This window comes from Oryzias latipes, chromosome 8 (genome assembly GCF_002234675.1).
Source record: "Oryzias latipes chromosome 8, ASM223467v1".
NCBI lineage: Eukaryota > Metazoa > Chordata > Actinopteri > Beloniformes > Adrianichthyidae > Oryzias > Oryzias latipes.
The window spans coordinates 18,769,133-18,791,543 of NC_019866.2; the positions used below are offsets into that span (position 1 = coordinate 18,769,133).

Sequence of the window (22,411 nt, forward strand, 5' to 3'; positions counted from 1 at the left end):
TGTCATTCTATCAACCCAGTAATCTCTATCATGAAAATCTGCCCTCAAGTGCCACAGCTGGAGTCCACCCTCACCTCCTCACACACACATTCTGCTGCCACCTCTGATAAGGCCAAACTCTGATAACACAAATTTGAAACACCAACACACAGTCAGAGGGTCCCTGTCTGCACCCGCCATCCTAATTACATAATTATGCCTTGTCTGATTGTGCTTGTGCAGCTGAGACGAAGGAGGGCCTTTGTGTGGCCGGTGGAATGCAGTACACTTGGCATTTTTCAGCGAAAAGGGCAGTTTTCTGGATGCCAGTGCCAAGAAGAGAAGCAGAGGGTGAGATCATGGCTGCTGGTGCCCACTCCTCTGTCTTTTCTTTTTTGCTCTGGCTTCTTCAATTCTATCAGTCTCTGAATCTCCTGACATCTGTACAATCCCATCACTCTTCTGAGTCCACATGTCTTGCCAACCATTCACACCAGCAATTATGTCCTCATGGAGTGACCCTTAGATGAGGAATGCACAGGGTTTTTTTTGCTTCCGATGATAAGAGCCGACAGGTCGCTGTGTTAGACACAAACCGAGCCGCTCCGGCATCTGATAATCCACCCTGAGGCCAATCCTCAGCTGTGCAAAAGGAAAGCATTTGCTTTGTTTGGGCTCGAAAGACTCAAGCGCGAGCAGGTGTTAGGAGAGATTACAGTGCCGCCCTGCTGCCACCTTGAATCCAAGTCAAAAGCAACAAAGTGGCTGTCGCATGAACCGCGATCTGCCACACCTCGATTGGTGATCCAGACCTTTTTTCTGAGACATTCAACAAGGGCCTTTGGGGTCTGTGTGTATCACTGGTGCTCCTTTATTCTCACTAATTAAAACAGCAGGCCTAAACATATTTTGGCGCCAAACTTCCTGTGAATTCCTTTGTAGTTTGATTCCTGCTGAAATGCTTTATTGCTTACACTAAAATCTCTAAAAATCAGAAAAGGCAAGTGGAATACTCCACGTTCCTACCAGGCGGAAAAAGGGTTCAACAAGGACCAAATGAATGTGTTGTTAGTTCTTCTTTGTGTCTGCAACAGTAACCAACAACACTTGAAAAATTCCCATAGAATTCCAAAGCTGTCCATCTGCTCCGGGTGCCCACGCATCAAACCCCCCTCTGGATATCACCCAGCATGAAGTATGTGAAAGAATGCTCTCAGGACAGAGCGGGTCCCCGAGGGCCCTGTATTCCCATCTTGAGCATGCCCTCTGTGGTTTTTAATTATATAAATAAACTTAAAGGCTTAACTCAAAGTACTGGATAACTCTAAGATGCCTTGGATAGAAGAGAAAGGGGAGAAAATGAGCTAAGAGTGGGATGTTTCAGCACTTGGCATATTTCAAACAGCCCTAAAAAACTGTGCTAAATCCAGAAGCCATCTGTACTTGAGGTGTCCTCCAAAAACGTGCTGGCACAGAACCAGAGATGTATTTTCCCATAAATGAACACACCAGCGGCTAGATTTACTCAACAGCACCTCTACTGGCCAATCTAAGAAGTTTTTTTTGCCAATAAACATGAGATCAAAGCAGTTTTCTGAACATGTGAACATTTCTTCATATATCTTCCTGCAATCATATTGTTACTAAGGTGACAGGGGGCAGAAGAAATATCAAGGTTATTTTTTATACCTGGAGTTAATATTTTCTGATGAAATGTATAACAAAAGGGCATTTAAACAGTTTGTATGGAAAGAAACAAACCACAAAGGAAATTTTGAAAAGTTAGAAACTTCTGACATAACAACCATTTTTAAAAAAGGAACAAAGCTAAATGCTACCCCCCTGTGGTAGAAATGATGTCTTTAGTAAGAAGAAATATAACACTTTATTTCAGCTTTGGTTCATTTTTCAAAACATAACATTTACATACGTTTTTATGACAGGCACTGGAACAAGTCCGGGTGGACAGCTGCCCTTTTCAATACCAAAGAAAACAAAAACCTGCCGAGTGTGTCAGCTGTGGGTTCTTTATAATCGCACACAACGCAATAAAAACAAAACATATACAAAGTTTACATTTTAAAGCCATTATTTCAGTTGTTGGCAAATCTATTACTCTGATTTGATTCAAATGTGAATAATTGATTAAAAATAAGATGAAAGAAAGAACAAAAACAATATTCAAGCTTTCTCAAGAGGTTTCTTAAGACATTAGCAATAAATTAATATTTAAAATCTAAAATGGAGAATTTTCTCTTGAAGGTTTTTTAAAGTGTGGCTAGGTGCGTTTTCTTCTTTTCTTAACTCATTTTAAATAATACCAATTCCGTACCTTTTCTCCAGTTGGGCGCAATCATTCACCCATAGGTGATGCCAATTGGTACTTGTAATTGATCGCATCAAAGACAAAAAAAAGTACAATTTAGGCAAATGCCCTCTGGGTTTTCTATTTTTCTTTGTTAGCCTGAAGTTGCAAAATGCTAAACGTTTTCAGCTCATTTCTCGCAAATATTTTTTTCATGTTGGTCTTTAAACAGTTGGTCTTCGTTTTGATGTTCTTTCATGTCTCTTAAGCCATTCGATCTAAAATGTTCTTCTTCTATGGTGCTCTGCACAGTGTGCCTGTAGCACACTTTCTGTTGCAAAAATGCTAACATTGGCACCACATGGTTTGCTTTATCTAAAAACCTTTGTGAAACTTTTAGCAGTGACGTGAAGTCAGAGGAGGTGCCTCACCTGGATATAGGCCTAAGCCTATGGCTTAACAAATGCATCAATTAAATTAAATAAAAATACTCATATTTAAATTAACAATAAAAATCAAAAATATAAATTTTTAGACATGTCTGGTCTGTGGGTTTTAATGATTCTTTCTTTAATGATTCTGCCACACTCTCTACGTTTGTCCAGAATGTGCAGAGCCAGACCAGGAAGAAGACGATGGATCTACTGTATGCAAATGTTGGATCACTAACTGATTTATCACTTAGTCTGTTTTTGTTTTGCTGCCATTATGATTGAATTTCTCCCTGTGACAAAAATGAAGTTCAGTTCAATTCAAACATACAACAAAGTTTAGTTGTTTGATCTAACTGCTGCTGCAAAGTGATTTTTCCATTTAAATGTAATTTATTTTAAAAATGGTCTCTTTTTGGGATATATATCATTGAGGGGTGCACTATGCTCGACTCTGCATTATGATTTAGTTTGCTGTGGGAGCCAGCTGAGAAAGTGTCCTCGCATTTTAATATAGAAAAAACCTTTTCAACCTTTTCAAAAAGAAAGTTGTTATATTAGTAAAAATCAATTTGTTATGCATATGGAAACTCATCCAAAAAGTGTAAATGTAATAAAAACAAAAATAACTGTAGCTTAAGGGTATAGATAAGTAGCTTAAACCAGCTTTGATTGTTGGTATCTCTTTTCTCTAAAAACCTTATATGAGTTCACTTGAATAGTTCAACTACAGATACGTTTACTTTCACTGATTCCAGGCTTTTTTCATCCTTTAAAATGTGTTTTTTCATAATGAGAATGCGACATTCAATGTGTCTGAACTCAACAGCAAAAAGGGCGAAGAGGAAGAAGATCACCATGACCAAAGCGAATTCACACACAGCCACTCCAGAGTCACAGTTGGTAGCATAGAAGCCAATAGCTTTAGAGAAAGTCAAGGAGAAAGTCTCACAGGTGTACAATTCAACTTCCCAGCATTTGTTTCAGTTGTTTTGAATCATACTTAAACATTTTGTTATTATACCACACAACACAAACTTAATAAAATCCTGTAAAAAAAAAAAACTGTACACCCTCTTTCTGTTTTATGGTTTGACATCTCTGAACGTTATCGTCTCATGGATTATTGACAGAAAAAATTTAATCATGCAAATTGACACATTTGATTTAGTTTCATTGCTATAGAGCAGGGGTCCCCAAACTGCGGCCCGCATGCCGGCCATTTTGATCCGGCCCCCTGACCAATACCCAAAAAAAATTGGAAAAAGCTGTGGAATAGTGAAAAAAAATTGGTTCATAATACATTTTTGTCTTTTTGGCCATCATAGAAAAAATAACGCTGGTATGAAAGCATAACATTGAACTAATGATGAAGCTGGATAGCCTGAAATATTGAGCTAACTGTCCATGAAAAGTGGATAAAAAATGTATGCGCACGACTGCTACTATATACGTATACTATAGACAATCACCAAAAAGGAGGGTTCTGTTGGTTTTTGTTAACTTTAGGTGACCTGTTGGTTTTTTTGTGTTTTATTTAAAAACCTACTTTTTCTTTTTTAAACAAACGCATAGAACTTTAAAAGGGTGTACTAACTTTTCCAAATGACATCCCCTACTTTTATTCTCTATCAAAAGCCCTAAAGTTTGTCTTACAGGGTTGTGCAGCTGGAAAGGATACAGGCAATGCCCAGGAGCGTGGCGATGGTGCAGAACAAAGCCCGTAAAGGCCCCATCCAGGACCGCTCTGGAAACGACTGGCCCTGGTACGTTAGATACACCTGCATCCAGAAATAGGCCAGGGCGGACACGAAGGACACCAGCGCTCCCACCAAATGAAATTCGCTCACCTCTGATTCCTAAATGTTTACACATCGCAGAGAACAAAACCAAAACAAGCTGATAAAGAGAGGACAAAAAGTGACTTCAGCAAATCATCTGCAAAACACACCAGTCTGACAGAAGAAAGAGAATGATGCCACATTTTGTATGGAAATAGAAGTTGCAGTGAGTGCACTGAATTGTTACTTGGGTGTTGCTGCAGACAGAAAGTCCTCCACAGGAAAGGAACCCCATGACAGCACTGGCATTGTTGACCCTTCCATGGTTTCCAAGCTGTTTGACCTGCTGGAACTGAATCATCCCGATCCAAAGAGCTGCAGGAGACAGAACACCCCTCAGTTAAAATGTAAATGAAGTTCAAATAAGGAAGATCATGATATACTCTACACGCGTTTTACCTGTAATAATGATGAGGCCACAGATCTGGGTGAACAGACATTTTTGGGGGGGGTACCAGGCGCAATCACTAAAGAAAAACCAATGAGTTTTACCCATGATCAGATTTCTTTTTCAGAAGAAGGAAACATTTTGTGGTTTAAGTTTAACCCACCTGATGTATGGGAAAATGTGAGTGAGGTTTACTGAATTGTTCATCACAGAAACTGCAAACCTGAAAGCAAGAAAATGGAAAAGGGTTGTTATAGACATCAAAAGAATAATCCAGACCTCCAGAGGTTCCTCAGGTTCTTCACCTAAATCATGCACGCTATCAGCATTGCATCCCTTTAACTCCAACGTTTTATAATTCAAAACTACTTGGAACCACAACCAGTTTACTATGTGAACCTCTGGGAAATCCTTCGAGACAAATAAAAGCTCCTTGTAAATATTCCAGGCTACCCAGTTTAAATATTAGGTTTGCGTGATGTTCTCCCCGCTTTAAAGCATCTCTTCTGTAATTATTAATGCTACAACTGCAGATTTAAAAAGAATTGGGGGAAATGAAATTTTCTGCAGTTTTCAGTGAAATAATCTCACATCTCTATTATGTTAATATTGTATTCTTAATTCCTAATTTTAAACTAAGAAAAGAAAAGAAAAGCCCCCCCTACAAACACACACACCCACATACTGTCTTTCATTCACAAAGCTTTGAACCTCTATTGCAGTCTATTGCAGGGCCACACACTCATACATGCACACCTAGGGCCAATTTAGATACACCAAGCATATCTTTGGACTCTGCCCGGAGAAAACCTACAGATGCATGAGGAGAACATGCAAACCCCACACAGAAAGGTTCCCGCCTCGATTCAAACAAGGCCCTTCTCGCAATAAGGCGAGACAGCTAACCTCTGTGCCACCATGCTCATTAGACATACAAAATTTCTTCCAGAAAGGGAGGACATATCAAAGTAAGGGGGGACTTATCCTCTATTCGAAATTGACTCAAAAATAACAAATGTGGCAGTTCCTAAAATGACCACTAGAGACTGGTTTCAAAAGATGGCAGTTTCCTATTGACTGTCATGCTTAAAAAAAAGACAAACTTTAAACCAAAACTTTGTGGTTGAACCAACTAGTTTATAAAATATTTTTCTATATTTTGTAGATTTTTTGTAACAGGTTTTAATAAGCTATCGTCCTTTAAATTTAAATTAAACTTGTGCATTATCAGGGAAATGATTTTTGATTGACAAGTGAAAGAACGAACAAGTGGACTCAAAAAACCTCATGACTCATTTTCCGAAAAGAAAAACACTTAAGTGAAGGAAACCCCTGTCACTGTGGATGCTTCAGGCTTCCTTTTTTAAATTCAGAATCCTGCATCATATAAAGGCAAAACGTTCTAGAAAAACATAACAAGTATCCCTTAAAGTCTCATCTTAGCATTTAGGTAGCTCTTGAATGAAGGAAGAGGAGCGATTTTGTGACACAAGTTATGAAACTTTTTCGAAAAGAGTAAAAGATCCAACTTCACTGTACTTTCATAGGAGAAGATGCTTGTATTATCTGTAAGAATGAAAGCCAAAAACCACTTAAGTAGTTTCTTAAAGGGCCTATATCGTGCAAAATCCAAATTTTTGAACTTTCAAGTGTATTAAGATGTTAATTCCTCCCAAAAAACAACCTCAAAGGTGTATTTTGTTCCATTCACACTTCTCTGTGCCTTCCTCCAAAAACCTGCGTTAAGAGCACCAGCTCATCCCAATCCACAAAAACGAGTGGTTCCTCACATTGTGACCTCGGATTGTGGGTTCTCACAAAGTGAAAACAGCCCCTTCTAAGAAGAGTCTGCACTGCCAGTACCACCCCAAGGCTAACGCTGTGAGGCCAGGGGAAGAAAACCCCGGAGCAGGAAGGAACGACACAGATCCAGTTCTAACTACAAAAAAGGCTTCAATGCCAAAAGCATGAACGCAGAAACTGGAGCTTAGACACAAAGATGCTCCCACACAGAACATAGAACAGCCACAGTTTAAGCAGTGACAAACATAACAACCAGAATGCAGAACGCCTGTGACTCTCGCAGGATGCCTCAGGAAGGGGAGGGCCTCCAACAGAGATCACAACTGAGACAACGTCAGGGCTTTTCATGACAAACGCACACACCCACTTTCTCTGTGGAGCTATAGCGGTTATCAGCTACAATGCTTTCATTTTCTATGCACAATATGCACATCCATCTTTGCAAAAGTTTGGATGTTGTTTGTTTTTATGAGCAAAACGCAGACAGAGATCAAGTCGTCTTACATCCAAGTTGGAAAATTAACTGCAAAAATAACTCATATTTGATAATAAAAAGTGTTCTTCAGTGTGCCAAATGTAATAAAGTAAGATATATACTCAAATGCATGATATAAGCCCTTTAAATTGTTATCCAAAACATTTTGATCAGAAAGAAAAGCGTGTTCTTCAACAACAGAAAGTGTGTCAATATGGCCTCAAGTTAAATTTGGGATTTAAAATTCCAAATCCAGGTTCAAAGTTCATTAGAATTTTAAAGATTTCTTTTGTATCTTTTCTTTTCCATCGTGATCCACCAGCAGTTATAAAAATGAATCTGATCTTTAGTTTATGAGAATATGAGAGGAACTTTGAGAATGAAAACAGAAGACCATGGAGGGAAATACTCACACAGTCCAAATGCCGGTGGATCCAAAGACAGCCAGGCAGATGGGGACCAGCGCCAAGAGCCACATCCTGATGGGCAGTTTGAGCTTTATGTGGAAGGAAACTGAGAGAAAAGCATTATTTGTTCCTTCCTGAAAAAATTAAATTCATATTTTAAAACACATATTTATATAAAGGGGAAAAAAGGTCTGAACTCACTCTATGCTGAGCGTCTGCCGACTGAAAGAAGACGGTCTTCCTTCTGGAAAGTGTGGATCTCCTTTCTTCAGTGCCGCCTTTTCTACTATCATAACCAAAATACATGATATTCAGTTCTCTGTTGTCCTGCTGTCTCTGCAGAAGTGAGTCAACCCTCTGTCACTGACCAAGAACATACAGTACTGCTATAGATGTTAATGGAGGTAAAAACAGATAAGGGGGACAAATAAAAAATAATAGTAATAAATACACGTTTTACTTTTGGGGGGTTTTCAGAGAAACTAGAGAGTTTGTTAAAAAGTCAAAACGAAAACAATGAGATAAGAAGCAGCAAGACATAAATGTTAGTGACTTTTGATGGTGGAAAAGGAAAAACGCACAAGTTTAACTACTTAAAAAAAATGTAGGATGAGTGAGCTGGACATCTGCACAGCTGACTCAGCACGTTTAGTAACAGATTAAGTAGAAGAGACAATTTGGTGAGTATTTTTGGGGAGTTTGTTCCCAAATTCAACTCTGGTTTGTGTTAAAGAATAAGAACTCTAGGAGTTAAATTCTATTAGGCGTTAAATAAAAGTTCCTGTAGAAATGTGTAAAATACAGAGAAAAATCACTGAAAATGACTTGATGCTGACATGATGCATTTCCTCAAATGACCACTAGAGGTTTTACCACCGACTGTATGTGTTTGAGAACTGGACCCAGTGAGTGTGACGTCACACATACAAAATGGTTTACTTCCTGCTAAATGAAGTAAATGAAGTCAGTTTAGTCACCATTTTTTCGCGATATAGAGCCAGGTCGGGCTGGATTTTTTAGGCCCGATCTTACCTCTAATGGATAGGGACATGGGTCAACTGTGCTAAACTTCCACTTTACTTTGTCTGGCCCAGTTAAAGTGGGCGGAGCAGATGAACCATTCATAAACCTGTGGTTCACATCAGATTATCAGTTGGTTATCGCTTCAGTGAACACACAGTCTGGTTTACAGTTCAGTCTGTTTGGGTCAGGAACCACCTTGCAAGCTCATTTATTCAGAATGAATCTGAAACAATGTTCAAGTCATCAAAAACAAAACTTTGATTAAGTTCTTGAGTCTGTCGGAGTCACAAATCTACCAAGAACTGAGATGTTTTGGACTCATCAGAGAACGTACAGGACACATGAGCTAGATACATAGCTGATCTCATTCTTGTTGTCCTCAAGAATGAATGAGAAGTGTAAAGCTCAGCACTGGAGCTGAAGATGGTAAATTATCAGGAATCACAACATTGAACAAGGATCTTGAAAAATTGGTGCATCTGCACAGAAAAAAACTGATTCTTAATTATGTACGACTGAAAAATTGAAAAATGAAATGAAAAATGGTCTTATTATTATTAGAAATTATTATTATTATTATTAAAAAAATAATCTTATTACGACAGTTGTAAAATAAATCTTAGTTTGAGAAAATATGTCTTTGTGACTGGAATTCTTATTCTTAAAATAGGATTTCCAGGTAAAACCAGTTATTTAATCCCATTGGCAGATTTTTTGCTTATATAAAGAAAATCTGCCAATGGGATGAGAACTTTTGACTTATTTCTGAGGGGCCTGTTTGATTTCTTTAGATTTTTATTTAAAAATCAAGTCTGGTCAGTGGTGGTTTTATGGGCCACGTTTTCTGCGTTTGTGTTTTATCATCTCTCTTATCAGTGCGTATGTCTACTAGGAGCTTTCATGGAACTTCATGCTTCCCTCTGATGACCAACTTTGTGGATTTTATTTCTAAACCGGACTAGAAAATACTTGGTTTAAGGACCATCGTAATTCGAAGAGATCAGTTTTCTCATTTGTCGTTGGGCCTAAACCTAAAAATCCACCTATGGAGCACTTCTAACACGGATGGAGCCGGGGGGCAAAAAGATTGGTTCCTTCTGAGAAAATTTAAGTATCATAATTGACAAAGATTAAAAAAACCTCAATGCAAGGTTCTTTAAGCGTTGAAAAAATAACAAAAGCAATATTTTTTAATGAAATCTTGAGCCCCTCAAATTATTTCCTGTATTGTGTATGCAGGTCCATCTGGGCCTTTTAGCCCCCTGGCCCCAGCCAAAAACTGAGCTAGAGGAAATTCTTATTTTTGGAAAACGTATTAATATAACTCATAATAATAACTTATTATAATACATCATCAATAATAAACTGTGCCACTTTTGATCATTCCATTTGGCCTAGCTTCACCACTTACTGCAGAGAAGATGAGACAGCAGGTCAGCACTGCAGAGGAGGTGGTGGCTGATGTCAGACCAAAACCTTCCTTAATGCCCCTCTGCACTGATGTGCATTTACTTGGTCGTCTTAAAGCTCTTATCTCAATATTATTTATGGTAGAACTCGAAGGCAAAAAGGTGATAAAAGCTCCGCCAGACGCAGCAGCTTTAGAGAAAAAATGTTTTCGGTTAAGCACAAGCACAGCAGAAGGAGGAGAGGAGCTGCTTTGTCTGCTCTGACTCACATTAGCTTTAATGTTTAAAGATCAGCACACAAACTGTATGTTTTAATTCAGATCATGATGCCAAAATAAAGTACATTTTGTTACAGTTGTCAGGTTGGACCTCTGACGAGCAGAAACATGATGAAATCTTTCAAAGTGAATCAAGCACAGAATCATGCTTTGTTGTTGGTCAAATCACAGAAAAAGATTAGGATTAATCATGTGAGACAGTATGATCCACAGCAGCTTTTGTTTTCTCTGAGAGTCCACAACAAGCATAACAGTCTGCTCCACCTAAAAATGAGGGTCTCTGTTAACTTGCAAGGGAATCCTGGTGTGATTCATGGACCCCAAAAAGGCTGACAGACTGTTCGGTGAGACAATGAGAGGAACTTTGAGTAGAACCTAATAAACAGATTACAGTGCAAATGTGAATAAAGACAAAAAATAAAACATGTTGCAAAAGGACACATCTGTAAATGTGGTTTATTAAAGATCCACTCTGATCACTTTAAAGCATCCCCAGTGGTCCTTTAACTTTGATTAGCTAAATTTTTGAAAAAATTAAAAAGAATAATGCTTTTTTCTAGGACATAGTTTCAGCAGAGCTGTAGTAGTTCATTAGAAATGTTCCTCTTAGTTACAGGCATGACAGTTGCCGCAAAGCAACCCAGCCCCTCTTCATCATGAGAATGCACCATCTCATGCTGAAAGGAATACCTCTGCATCATTGGCTGCATAAAAGGAGAGAAACTGATGGTGTGGCCCCCATCCTCCCCTGACCTCAACCCTATTGAGAACCTTTGGAGCATCCTCAAGCAAAAGATCTATGAGGGTAGGAGGCAAGTCGCATCCAAACAGCAGCTCTGGGAGGCTATTCTGACATCCTGCAAAGAAATTCAAGCAGAAACTCTCCAAAAACTCACAAGTTCAATGGATGCAAGAATTGTGAAGCTGCTACAAAATAAGGGGCACAATATTAAAATCTAACTTGACCTATTGAGGTGTTTTTGATTGGAATAGTTTTTAATTTCAGTAAATATGACCTCCTTATGCAGCAAATTCAACAAATGATTGATTTCAGTTCTTTAGAATCAATGAAATGTTGTGGAACTCTGTTGTGGGTAGAAATTTGAAACACTGACTTTGAAAGTTTATATTTTTGTTCAAGAATCCTTCCTTTTGACATTTTGTCGGCTTGGATTAAATGAACTGCCTGTAGGCCGGCTTGAAGAGAAATTCAGAAGCCTTCAGTGTTGAACTGATCTGCTGATCGTTACAGCTAGACCACCACTTCTAAAATCTGTGGCTTTAATTACAAAATACCTCATCTCTGTCTGTTAATCTAAACTATTTAAAGTAGAATCAGAATGTAAATCAAATTTTATTAAGACTTTCATGCAATCGTTTGTAAGCCCTTTTTGTTGATCAGTGATAATCATCAGTGATAATCATAATCATAGTGCCACCTACTGTACAGAGGTACTGGCTAAGAAAGTCAGATTAAGAGAAAAACTGCCCTCCCCCTGCTCTACTACTAGATTTTTACACTTAAATTAGCTAAACTTTATTCTTCTTTAAGGTACTTCTGTAAAATTAAACCAAAATGTAGCCTCTGAGTCTCGAATTTGCTGAAATAATGAGCATTTCTGAAAGAAAACACAAACTAAGAAGTACCAACACCAGAATCTTTTTTATTTAGTGGGAAGCATCCCAATGTTCTGCTTTCATTACAGCTCCAGTTCAATCTTGACATCCATCTTGGCCTTGAAAGGCTCCAGCAGGGGGCGGATTTCTTCAGACAAGAATCGGGTAACCTGCAGAGGAACAAGAGCCTTCAGAGGTTTCATAAACGTAGGAAGCCGTAGCCAAACAAGCTGCTGTCCTCCTTCACCTGCTGAGGAGCGCGCCCAATGAAGGTCTTAGGATCCAGCAGGGCGTCCAGCTGCCCCAGGATGGGGGTGAAGTACGGGTCTTGCTGGACTCTGGCCAGCAGGTCGTTGTCTCTGCCTTCCTGTTTGACCACCGCCGCCGCCTCCTGGGAGAGAACGCGGATCTTCTCGTGGCAATCCTAAGGAGGTCAGAGGAAAAGGATGAGCTGCGCCCGCCAGCTGGATCCATGGCAGTGAAGGTTAAATCATACCTGTCTGTTTCCTCCAGCCTGCACCATGGCCATGATGATGTTCTCTGTGGCCATGAAGGGCAGCTCGTGGCGGATGTGCCTCTCGATGACCTTTGGATAGACCACAAGGCCCTCTGTGATGTTCTGCAGGGTGCTAAGGATGATGTCTGCCGTCAGGAAGGACTCAGGCAGAGAAATCCTCCTGAAAGGTAAAGCCCAGCGGTTTAAAAAAAAACACAGCTCCTAAGAGGAAAACGAACCATCTACTTTCATGCTTATTCTGCAGAACACAAAGGAAAAAAATCCCCAAAACAGGATTTTCTGAGCAGATGGGAGCGAATCAAATCAAATCTCTGCATTTAGAGGTCCTCATTCTTAACATGGAGGTGGAAGCATGAAGCTGGAAGGGAAAGGACAACTGTGCAGCTTCACAGGAGGGACGTTTGGGACTTTGTACCATCGGATGTTTGGTGAAACACACAAACAAGGGACAGACGAGGACATCCTGGAGAATCCTGAGCAGACCTCAATCCCTCAGAAACTCTGTGAGGGAGCTGAAGGTTCAAGCAGTCGACTATTACAAAGCGTTGATCTCTGGGAGTTTTATACGGGGTCAACACTACTTTTGATCATCAAGTTTTCCAAACATTTACTTTTTTCACATTTTTATCTACTCCTTTTTAAAGAAAAACTAAAATATTTGTGATTGTTCACTTCGTTGCTAGTGGGTTAACATAAAAACATCTAATTCTATGTAACTACTAAGCAGCATTTTTTGCTGAAGCGTCAGAAACCTGTTGGCGCTGTCGTCCAGCGTCCTCTCCAACCACTGCACCGAGGCTGTCTGCAGCGGGTCGGCCATCAGCGCCACCAGGTGTCGGGCCAAACTGCAGCAGCGCTCCGCCCGCATGGGGTTCCTCTTATAGGGCATGGCGCTGGAACCTGCCATTTAAAAAAGATCTTGGAGTTCATGAAAAACGGAATTTAAGAGTCCGACTATGACAGAAATGCGCAAACACACCGATCTGCTCTTTTTCAAAAGGCTCTTCTATCTCCTTCAGGTTGGCCAGCAGACGGATATCTGTGCAGATCTATGAGGGAGAGCAAAGATGGATGCACTACTGTCAAACACCACTAGGTGGAGACATTTCCTGATGCTTACCTTGTGCACAGAAGCTCCCAAACTGGCCAGACTGGACAGACTGTCTACATCCACCTTTCGGCTGTAGGTTTGTCCAGTCACCAGGTATGCTCTAAATGAGAAGGAAGGGTTTTCTTTTAACACTGACATGCATTTCATCAACTAAGTGAAAGATTGAATATGAACCTCACTTTTTAAAGCCAGCCATCTCTGTCACCATCCTGTCCAGCTCCTCCACCTGTAAGGAGAAGCAGATTTTACTCTATCACAAAGTTCATTCACATGTTTTAAACTCTTATCAGGTTTTCTAGAAATCGCCATAATCTTTAGCAGCACATTTTCAAATAAACAGGTGAGACCGCCTCTATTTAGAAATGATCTTTTTTTCCTTTAAACTTTAAAATAAAAATGAAAAAGTGTTCATCTGAGATAATGGATGCCTTTAAAAGTTACAAAAGTGTGATCACTTAACTGCTAAATGTTCATTAATCCTCGATTATCAGGACATTGATCATTTAAGTGAAGATCTGTAAAAAGAATTTATTGTCTTCACATTTTCTTCTCGTTTCACAGCCTCTTTCATCCTCTGTAAGTGTCAGTAGCTTAATTTTTCTGACTTTTATTCCAGATAACTTCCTGTTATTTTTATTTCAGGTTTTACAAGTCTATATTCATAAATCCAAATTATAATTTGAAATTGTAAATGCATTGAATATTACAAAGATGTTTCTCATAAACAGTCATTTTGATTTCTTTGTTAAAGTGCAAATCATGAAACAAGAAAAAAAGAAAAGGCATCAAAGTGTTAACATCTTTAAAGAACAAAGCGGCATAAATGTGAAATCTATTCCTACTTGAGTGTTTTACTGTTCTGAGTCGTTTTCTTTTGGCTGCACATTTGTCCACTCTTTAAAAGAGGGATCAAACCCATCTGACTAAATGATTGTTAAAATTCGGTTTCCTTTTGCTTCGAACTGCCATTGAAGCCGACACAAACATCTGGTCTGCCTGCGTACTTTGTCGTGGTCCCCCTGAAAGAGCTGCAGGAAGCTGGCCTGAGTGCCGGTGGTCCCCTTCACTCCCCGGAAACGCAGGTCGTCTCGGGCTCGCTGCAGGTTGCGCATGTCCATGGCCAAGTCCTGCAGCCACAGACACGCCCGCTTCCCCACAGTGGTGAGCTGCGCAGGCCTGTGCAGACCAGCAAGGTGGTGGATCTTCTCAGAAAAGAATTCATACAAATGTGCTTCCTGACTTACTGGTAATGTGTGAAGCCGAGAGTAGGGAGGTCGGCGTATTTCTCTGCAAAGTTTGCCAGCCTGTCGATGACTCTTGCCAGCTGCAGGGAGTCAGATCTTTATACCAAATGCAGCAGAACAAACCCAAATGTGCAGCTCCACGCTGAGCCTGACCTTTGGCAGCAGGATGTCGAATCCGTCCCGCAGCATGATGAGATCCTGAAAAGAAAAGAGAAAAGCGTTAGGAGAAATGTCAGCGAATGCCAGGAGCAGATACATGGAACCGTTCCTTACAGTGTTGTCTCCAACATAACAGGAAGTGGCCCCCAGATGAATGATGGGAGCCGCGCTGGGGCAGCAGTGTGCGAAGGTGTGGACGTGCGCCATCACGTCGTGCCGGAGTTTACGCTCCTCTTCAGCCGCCATGGCGAAGTCGATGTCGTCGGCGTGCGCCTCCATCTCCTGGATCTGAGCGTCAGTGATGGGCAGACCCAGAACCTGGAAGGGGGGGGCAGCAGAGAGACTCAGGGAGGTTCCAGTGAGACAGACGGAGCGGGACATGATCCACAGGATCACTTTGCAGCTTTGATTCAGATAACTAACATTTAGAGCAAATTTGACCTCGAGTAGACGAAAAACGAAGATGTTCCGAAAAATTCCCCACAGTACCGATGTCTTCGACATTGATTGTCGGATGCACAGATCTCTTCAAACATGAGTCAGCTGATATTTAGGATACAATATTTTCAAACCTTTTGGGTTTTTTTGGAGAAAAATAAAAAAACTAAGAGACGTCACGCTTCAATAATCCACTAAGGGATAAATCACAGCAAAATAACTAAGCAACACAGCAGATCAAATACATGTTAAACGGAATTAAATAACTGTAATAAATAAATAATAACTACAGTAACAAAAAAACTTATTTCCACTTAAGTCTCAGTTCACTACATTTCAACTCACTTTTTTTTTTTACACAAATTGATCAGTTTAGTAATCTGGTCCAATGAAAATGTTGTTTTTGGTGTTTTTAACATGTTCTTGTGGCATTTTTCTCATGATGGGCATGTATAAAAAGAATTAAAACTGTGTTTTATGAGTATTTCCTTATTCAATTGGTTTTAAAACTAGGAGCAGACAAAATGCCATTTGGAAAAAAATCGTATTTGTGTCGTTGAAAATACGATGGGTTGGCGACAAACTCCAATGTTGCACCGCTGGGGCTGTGAAGGGCTGTAAGCTAGCAGGGGAGCACTTCAACAGGGAGCTTCTGCAATAGGGAGGGGAAAAGGGGGCGGGCTTGCTCCATGCCAGCTGTCCCGTCCACAACTCAGAGGTGAATTTCTAGTTCATTACCGCCGCTCTGCAGAAACTATGTCCTAGAAAATGACACAAGTTTTTTGAATTTTCCTAAAAACAGCATAATTGTGATTAAAAAACCACTAGGAACATTTTAAAAGATGATCGGAGTGAGTCTTTGTTTGGGTTCCAGTCTGGAATTGATGGGTTTTGGTGCTCAGTAACTGTTCTAGAAGACTGGTGTGCAAAACCGAAACAGAATAAGCAAATAATCTGGAGTTCAGAGGGTTTTTTGGAGTACCAGTGAACAAAAAGTGGATTTTTTGCACAGTAGAAGACAAAGAACAAATTTTTGTCTTTCCACAATCAAGCCGTGAACTCCTGTGCTGCTCCTGTTTGCCCAAACCCAACAGAGAGAAACCTTTTAAAGCCAGATTGTTAGCTATCTTAAACTGGACTGACATGACAGCGACATGCTGGGGAACTGAAGAAAAACCAAAGTTTCCCAAAAAAAAAGTAAGTGTGACTGGTAACTGTAAAAAAAATAAAAAAAAATAAAGTTGTTTTATGTTTATAGTTGAACCTTTGGATTAGAAACAATCCATTGTTTTTCATTCTTAGCTGATGGACCTGACATGCTTATGATTTAGAAACTTCCACTTTGTGAATTTAAATCATGTTTGGAGAAATATGAGGAAAAATCTGAGTGAAAGACTAAAAGTACTTCTATTAACTATTGAATAAGTGAGATGGTCAGGTGTGCCGTGGGAAATTGCCCTCATTCACTGATCTAAAAACATTTCCCATCTCCAGGATATCAGTTCTGTGTTCATCCAAACAGGCCCTGATAAAACACTGAGTAGTTAGGAATATGAAAGATCGTAAAATACTTTTTTCTTTGTGTTTATTTGATTCTATTAAAGACACTTTGATAAGAATGACGGTACCGTGATTTAGCCGCAGCTATAACTGTTTTCTGAAAAGTCCCGCCCCTTTAACTGTCTCCGCCAATCATTTTTGGAGGCTTAATCACACGTCATCAGTCTGACCAATCAAAAGTGGTTAAATTCTTCACTTCCTTGTTCCGATTCTGCTCATAAAGTTGCTCAGTTCTAACAAAAATACCAGCTAAAGCTCGTCGTAGCTTTCCACAGAATCCGGTATCAGTCCATGGAAAAAGTGTACAAACCAATGAAGCGCAGAGACGTTAGTCTTTCTGTGTTTGGCGTCTGTTTGCACTACATCTCCCATGATGCATTGGGTTAAAGTGACAGCGTCTCAGCAAACAATGAGTCATCCTTGTTAAACGTCTTGAATCCCCAACGAACACATATCAAACAGTTTTTGAATCTTTTAACTTAACTTTTAGTACATCTTTTAGAAAAAACAGCTGCAACTTCCAGCTTTTTCTGCCACAATTATCACAAAAATGGATGTGAGATTGTGGAGGGGCTGTAGATCAATACAGACTATGAGTTTCTCCTTTTATACATTTTTGGATGCTGGTGTGCCGCGGGATTTTTGTCAAGGTTAAAGTGTGCAGTTGCTCAAAAAAGGTTGAAAAACACTGAAGTAATGAAGAGACTAGTCTCACGGCAGGAAGCCTCCTAGTGGCTACTTGCTGAATTAACTCAGTAACTTTTGTCTTCAAACAGGAAGTTGAAGTGTTGCACTTTCCACTGGGACAGCCCATTGGACTTTTGAAGTGAGTGGAACTTCACTTTCAGTGGACACGATCAACTAGAAAAGTCTCAAAGTTACAAAAACATATAGGAGCACTGACCAAAAAGGCAAAAAAAAAAAACTTGAAGAAAAGGACTGCCAGTCTGCACACGATCCCAAAGCCACACAATCACACCAGCGTTCAGAGCAGAAACCCAAACCAGCCAGACTTATTTTAACCTCCATTTCTTTAGTTCAGATCTTTTCTGGCTAAATGGTGCTGGTTTCTCATTCACAGGTTTTGGTTAAGTCCAAAAAAAGACACAGATGTTAGCAGAAATATGAAGAAAATGTTCAATAACTCAGAACTGAGTTTGAGGAAATCAGGCATAACATCAATAAAATAAACCAATCAATTATATGTAGATCTTTTCTAAATAAAACTCCATAAACATTTTAAGCCAATACACTTTAAAAAAAATCATGAAATTACTTTTGAGGAAAAATATAAAGGATTGATGGTTAAAGTTAACGGAGGAGGCCGTTATGTCGGTCACACGTCATGTGACAGAGGGTCTGTCAGCAGTTAACAGCTGATGACATTAGACTGCAGACAGGATTCTCTGCTCATACAGAAACAACTGCAGATTGTTTCACTTGTTGTTCTTTTTTTGCCATTTTAAAGAACTTTGATCTTATTGTAAAAAAAAAACACAAGAACTGACATTTATTTTACCATTTGCCTGTGCAGCTATACAGAATAGTTTTAGAATAGAATTAAGTTTCAAGGTTTGGAATATTTCTTTAGTAATATTAAGTGTTTTGTTATTATTATTATTTTAGACAAAAAAAATGGAACAGACCAAAGAGCTTTTAGAGATTTTATCACTAAAACCTGATGTTTAAAATGGGGCTCTTTGCAGCTTTCAAAGTTAAAGTCACAAATCTCTGGCAAGGTGGACCTTTTATTTGGATGTTACGGCATTCAAGTGTGTGAAAAACTAAAGTATGTCGAGTAGTTTTTCTGTGCATCAAAAAGCAAAATCCTTTACGTTCCAATGTCTAATGTTGCACCTCTTATGTTGAAGTCCGCCTGGACTGGACTCTGGAGCGCCTTCAAAAATCTATATTTAGAGGAAACTTGATAAGGTTTCCAAAAGGTCGCGAAGAAGATGCAAAGATTGACGTGAACATGCTGGTAGGAGCAGCAACAGCAAGGGGAAATATACAATAAATGAATACAATAATGTGTCTGAATTATGAACCAAACCTTCTCAGCTTTGGCGAGGTAGATCCACAGCTTCCTCCAGGTGCTAAACTTCTTCCTGTCGCTAAAGTTGTAAGCCATTTCCTTGCTAGCATATCTGGAAACGAGCGGTGAGCGGTACTTGGAGAATTCGTCGGCTCCCTCCATGCTTTTAGGTCCACTTCACTGAAACACAGAAACACAGTCTGTAGAGCTGCTCCGCGGACAGATGAACACACTCAACAGGAATACGGCTTCAGCCTGGGGCGTCACATGGTAAGGGGTGGGGATTTTACGACACTGCAATCTGCGTACGACACAAACGCTGTCATGGTGACAGGGCGACGCAAGTGACCCGAACGTTAAAAACCCGAATGTTTTATCAAATCTACGTTTATATACTCATTATGTGTTTTTTTTGTTTGTTCCTTACTCTGGTGCCTAGTTTCACTTATTTTATTCTGTTTTATTCAATGAGTTATGTCACTAGAGGAGATATCACGTGGTTCCTCATGGGAGGCGAGCACCGCCATCTTGGTGAGGTCAAGTCACTGCTGCAGTGAATGCATTTGAACACATTTTTTGCATAATGCCAGTTCATTGTGGGGGTTTCAACTGCCAAAATCAGATAAATGAGTCTATGAAGGAGGTAGGTGTATCATTTGATAGGTAAGTATTTTTAATTTTTTTTTCTTTTAAGGCTGCAGGGGCTTCATTAATAGAACACATGTTGACATGCATGTTGCTGCAGGGCTATTATCAACATGCTGTATGATGTACATTTATTTTGCTGTCAATATAAATGTACATTTTATTTTACTAAACCTGTATACAGCATACTAGGCTATTATAGTAATATAGATTTATACATTTCTGACTCAGTGACTTAACTTTTCTTGTTGGTTTCCAATGGATTCAGACTTAGGGAAAAAGTGGGCCTTAGCTATCAAAAGAGTTAACCCAGATGGATCCCTGTGGTACCAACTAGTAATACAGTCTGGCTGTTCAAAACATTTGTGGAAACAGATTTTGATAAGAAGCCAGACTGTTTTTTTAGGGTAAATCTATTGTTTACTTTTGGACTTCTTTTGATTATTATTATTATTATTATTATTATTATTATTATTATTATTAGTAGTATTATTATTATTATTATTATTATTATTATTATTATTATTATTATTATTATTATTATTATTATTATTATTATTAATAATAATAATAATAATAATAATAATAATAATAACAATAATAATATATTTTTATTATTATTTATTGACTTATTATTTATTTATTGTTATTTATTGTTTGTATTGACTTACTATTGATTTATTATTATTATTATTGACTTATTGTTGGGTTTTTCTAAATAATTTAGATTACATTTCAAAGAGGTCTAAAACTTCTAAATGTTTAGAAATTAATTTTAAAAATTCTTTCTAATATTTTTTTTATTTGTAAGAAGTCCTGCAACAGTGCATTTTCATTCAAGTTTGAGCTTTTAAGGCTGACTGTTTCTCTTCTTTAACAACAACAAATAATGTATCTATATGTATATTATATACATAAAATATAATATATTTATATATATATGTATAAATATATTTAAATCTAAAAATATATACAGTTTATAAAAGCTACTTAGACACCACTAAAATCAATAGAAATCAATGTCATGTGGGCGTCATCAACCTCACCTAGATGGCGTCGCGCTCCGCCACCGTCGGCCAGGCTTCTAAAGCGGGTGTGTCTCCTCTAGCGATATAACTCATTGGTTTTATTTTATATTATTTAGACGTTTGTTTTGATGTACAATGTATATTTTTATTTTTTGTACTGGAACTGGTGTTTACAAAAACGTAAAAAAAAGAAAAAGAAAAAAACATTTGCCGATGTTTTCTTTTTCTTCTCTTTTCATATCCCTTCATTGTACCGGAAATGTTTTATTTTATAAAACCATAAATAGAAACCCAAAGACTTCCGGTCAATTTTACATATTTTCACCATGACAGTTTTATTTTTTCACTCTAAAATCTCGAACCTCTGCTAAAACAACTTATTTGACATTTCTGCTTGTGTCTATTCTATAGTTCACATAAAAATACTATAAGGTGCAATGTTAAAATATAAATCGGCAAATTATGGTAATCCACACTTTTTGTTTTCGCACAGCCCGGCTGTGGTGATAAAGTTGCTCAATCCATAGGATTGCTTGAAGAAGAATAACAGATAAACACTTGACTTCCAAACTTTTTCACCATTCTCTGCTTTATTACAGTAAAATGACTTTTAAATAGATGGAAAGCATTCAAGTGACAAGAATGTGACCTGATGACCAAAGTGAGGTTCATGACGGGCTAAAAATGACCTAAATATCATAAACAAATTGATATTACTTTGACCAGAAAAATACAATAGATTTTATTTAATAAAATATTCACCTAATGTGTTATTACTTAAGGCAAGCAACACCACAATATCTGTTAAAAAATAATTATGATTGAATAAAAAAATAGAAATTCAAACATTTTCTAAAATATTAATTATTCATAAATGGTAAATGGTGCATACTTATATAGCACTTTTCTACCTCACCCGCTTTACAGTCCCAATCACCCTATATGCACACACACACTGATAGCAGCTCCACTGCCTCAATAGGCAGTCAAACTAATCCCGATTTAGGAAAGTCCATCACTTTCTCTTTTTTTGTTTATACATATATATGGATGGATGAATGAATGAATGAATGAATGAATGAATGAATGAATGAATGAATGAATGAATGAATGGAAGGATGGATGGATGGATGGATGGATGGATGGATGGATGGATGGATGGATGGATGGATGGATGGATGGAAGGACGGACGGACGTATGGATGGACATGTCTCTTACTATTTAAAAAAAACATCACAGAACCTTAAAATTATACATTAAACATGAATAAACACTGCCGTTCAGGGTTAAACTCAGGATAGTTTAAACGTGCCTTTAGGATTATCCCCCTGCTCTCTTAAAGTCAATGCTTGTAAAAGCTGAACAGGTGCTTTTATTTTGAAAGCATTGGAAAGTGCCTTTCATTCGACTACCGTAAAATCCTGATAAATGGCGCACACCAAATTTAGATTCGGCTCCCTCGAGCAGAATGTCGACTTTATTTAGACTCTACCTGATGCATGCAAGGCGACAGTTCTTTGAATTAGGAGTAAATATTTTATTTCCCTTCTCTGATTGGCTTCTGCGTGTTATGTAAGCAATGACTTTGCTTTAATATTTAAATTTGCCGCTCTCTGTTCCTGCCTTTCAATATTTATAGGTCTGTCGGGATTACATAAGTGTGTTTGTGTTTGATACACCACCTGGGGAATACACCCAGCTGTAAGCAGAACAGAGA

At 38.6% G+C, this 22,411-nt stretch overlaps 2 protein-coding genes across 2 annotated transcripts; both read right to left on the reverse strand.

The window, feature by feature from the left end:
• Positions 1 to 1,845: 1,845 nt before the first annotated feature.
• Positions 1,846 to 7,700, reverse strand: tmem150b (transmembrane protein 150B). Its single transcript, XM_023957152.1, has 6 exons — positions 7,636 to 7,700; positions 5,108 to 5,167; positions 4,956 to 5,023; positions 4,744 to 4,871; positions 4,397 to 4,574; positions 1,846 to 3,637 (listed from the first exon to the last, which is right to left on the reverse strand). The coding sequence occupies exons 1-6, from the start codon at positions 7,698 to 7,700 to the stop codon at positions 3,426 to 3,428; spliced, it is 711 nt and encodes a 236-aa protein (XP_023812920.1). The 3' UTR covers positions 1,846 to 3,425.
• Positions 7,701 to 11,983: 4,283 nt separating this feature from the next.
• Positions 11,984 to 19,344, reverse strand: adsl (adenylosuccinate lyase). Its single transcript, XM_023957722.1, has 12 exons — positions 19,039 to 19,344; positions 15,102 to 15,305; positions 14,982 to 15,026; positions 14,829 to 14,908; positions 14,589 to 14,760; positions 13,764 to 13,810; positions 13,594 to 13,684; positions 13,453 to 13,522; positions 13,226 to 13,373; positions 12,453 to 12,633; positions 12,204 to 12,380; positions 11,984 to 12,126 (listed from the first exon to the last, which is right to left on the reverse strand). Exons 1-12 carry the CDS (start codon positions 19,180 to 19,182, stop codon positions 12,040 to 12,042), a joined length of 1,446 nt encoding a protein of 481 aa, XP_023813490.1. The 5' UTR covers positions 19,183 to 19,344; the 3' UTR covers positions 11,984 to 12,039.
• Positions 19,345 to 22,411: the final 3,067 nt, after the last annotated feature.

Coding starts and splice junctions, on each gene's coding strand:
- tmem150b (XM_023957152.1), bottom strand. CDS start 7,700: ATGTGGCTCTTGGCGCTGGTCCCCATCTGCCTGGCTGTCTTTGGATCC. Junction 5,024..5,107: donor CACATTTTCCCATACATCAG/GTGGGTTAAACT, acceptor GTTTTTCTTTAG/TGATTGCGCCTGGTACCCCC. Junction 4,872..4,955: donor TGGCCTCATCATTATTACAG/GTAAAACGCGTG, acceptor TGTCTCCTGCAG/CTCTTTGGATCGGGATGATT.
- adsl (XM_023957722.1), bottom strand. CDS start 19,182: ATGGAGGGAGCCGACGAATTCTCCAAGTACCGCTCACCGCTCGTTTCC. Junction 15,306..19,038: donor ACCTCGCCAAAGCTGAGAAG/GTTTGGTTCATA, acceptor CCCCCCTTCCAG/GTTCTGGGTCTGCCCATCAC. Junction 12,634..13,225: donor CTGGACGACAGCGCCAACAG/GTTTCTGACGCT, acceptor TTTACCTTTCAG/GAGGATTTCTCTGCCTGAGT.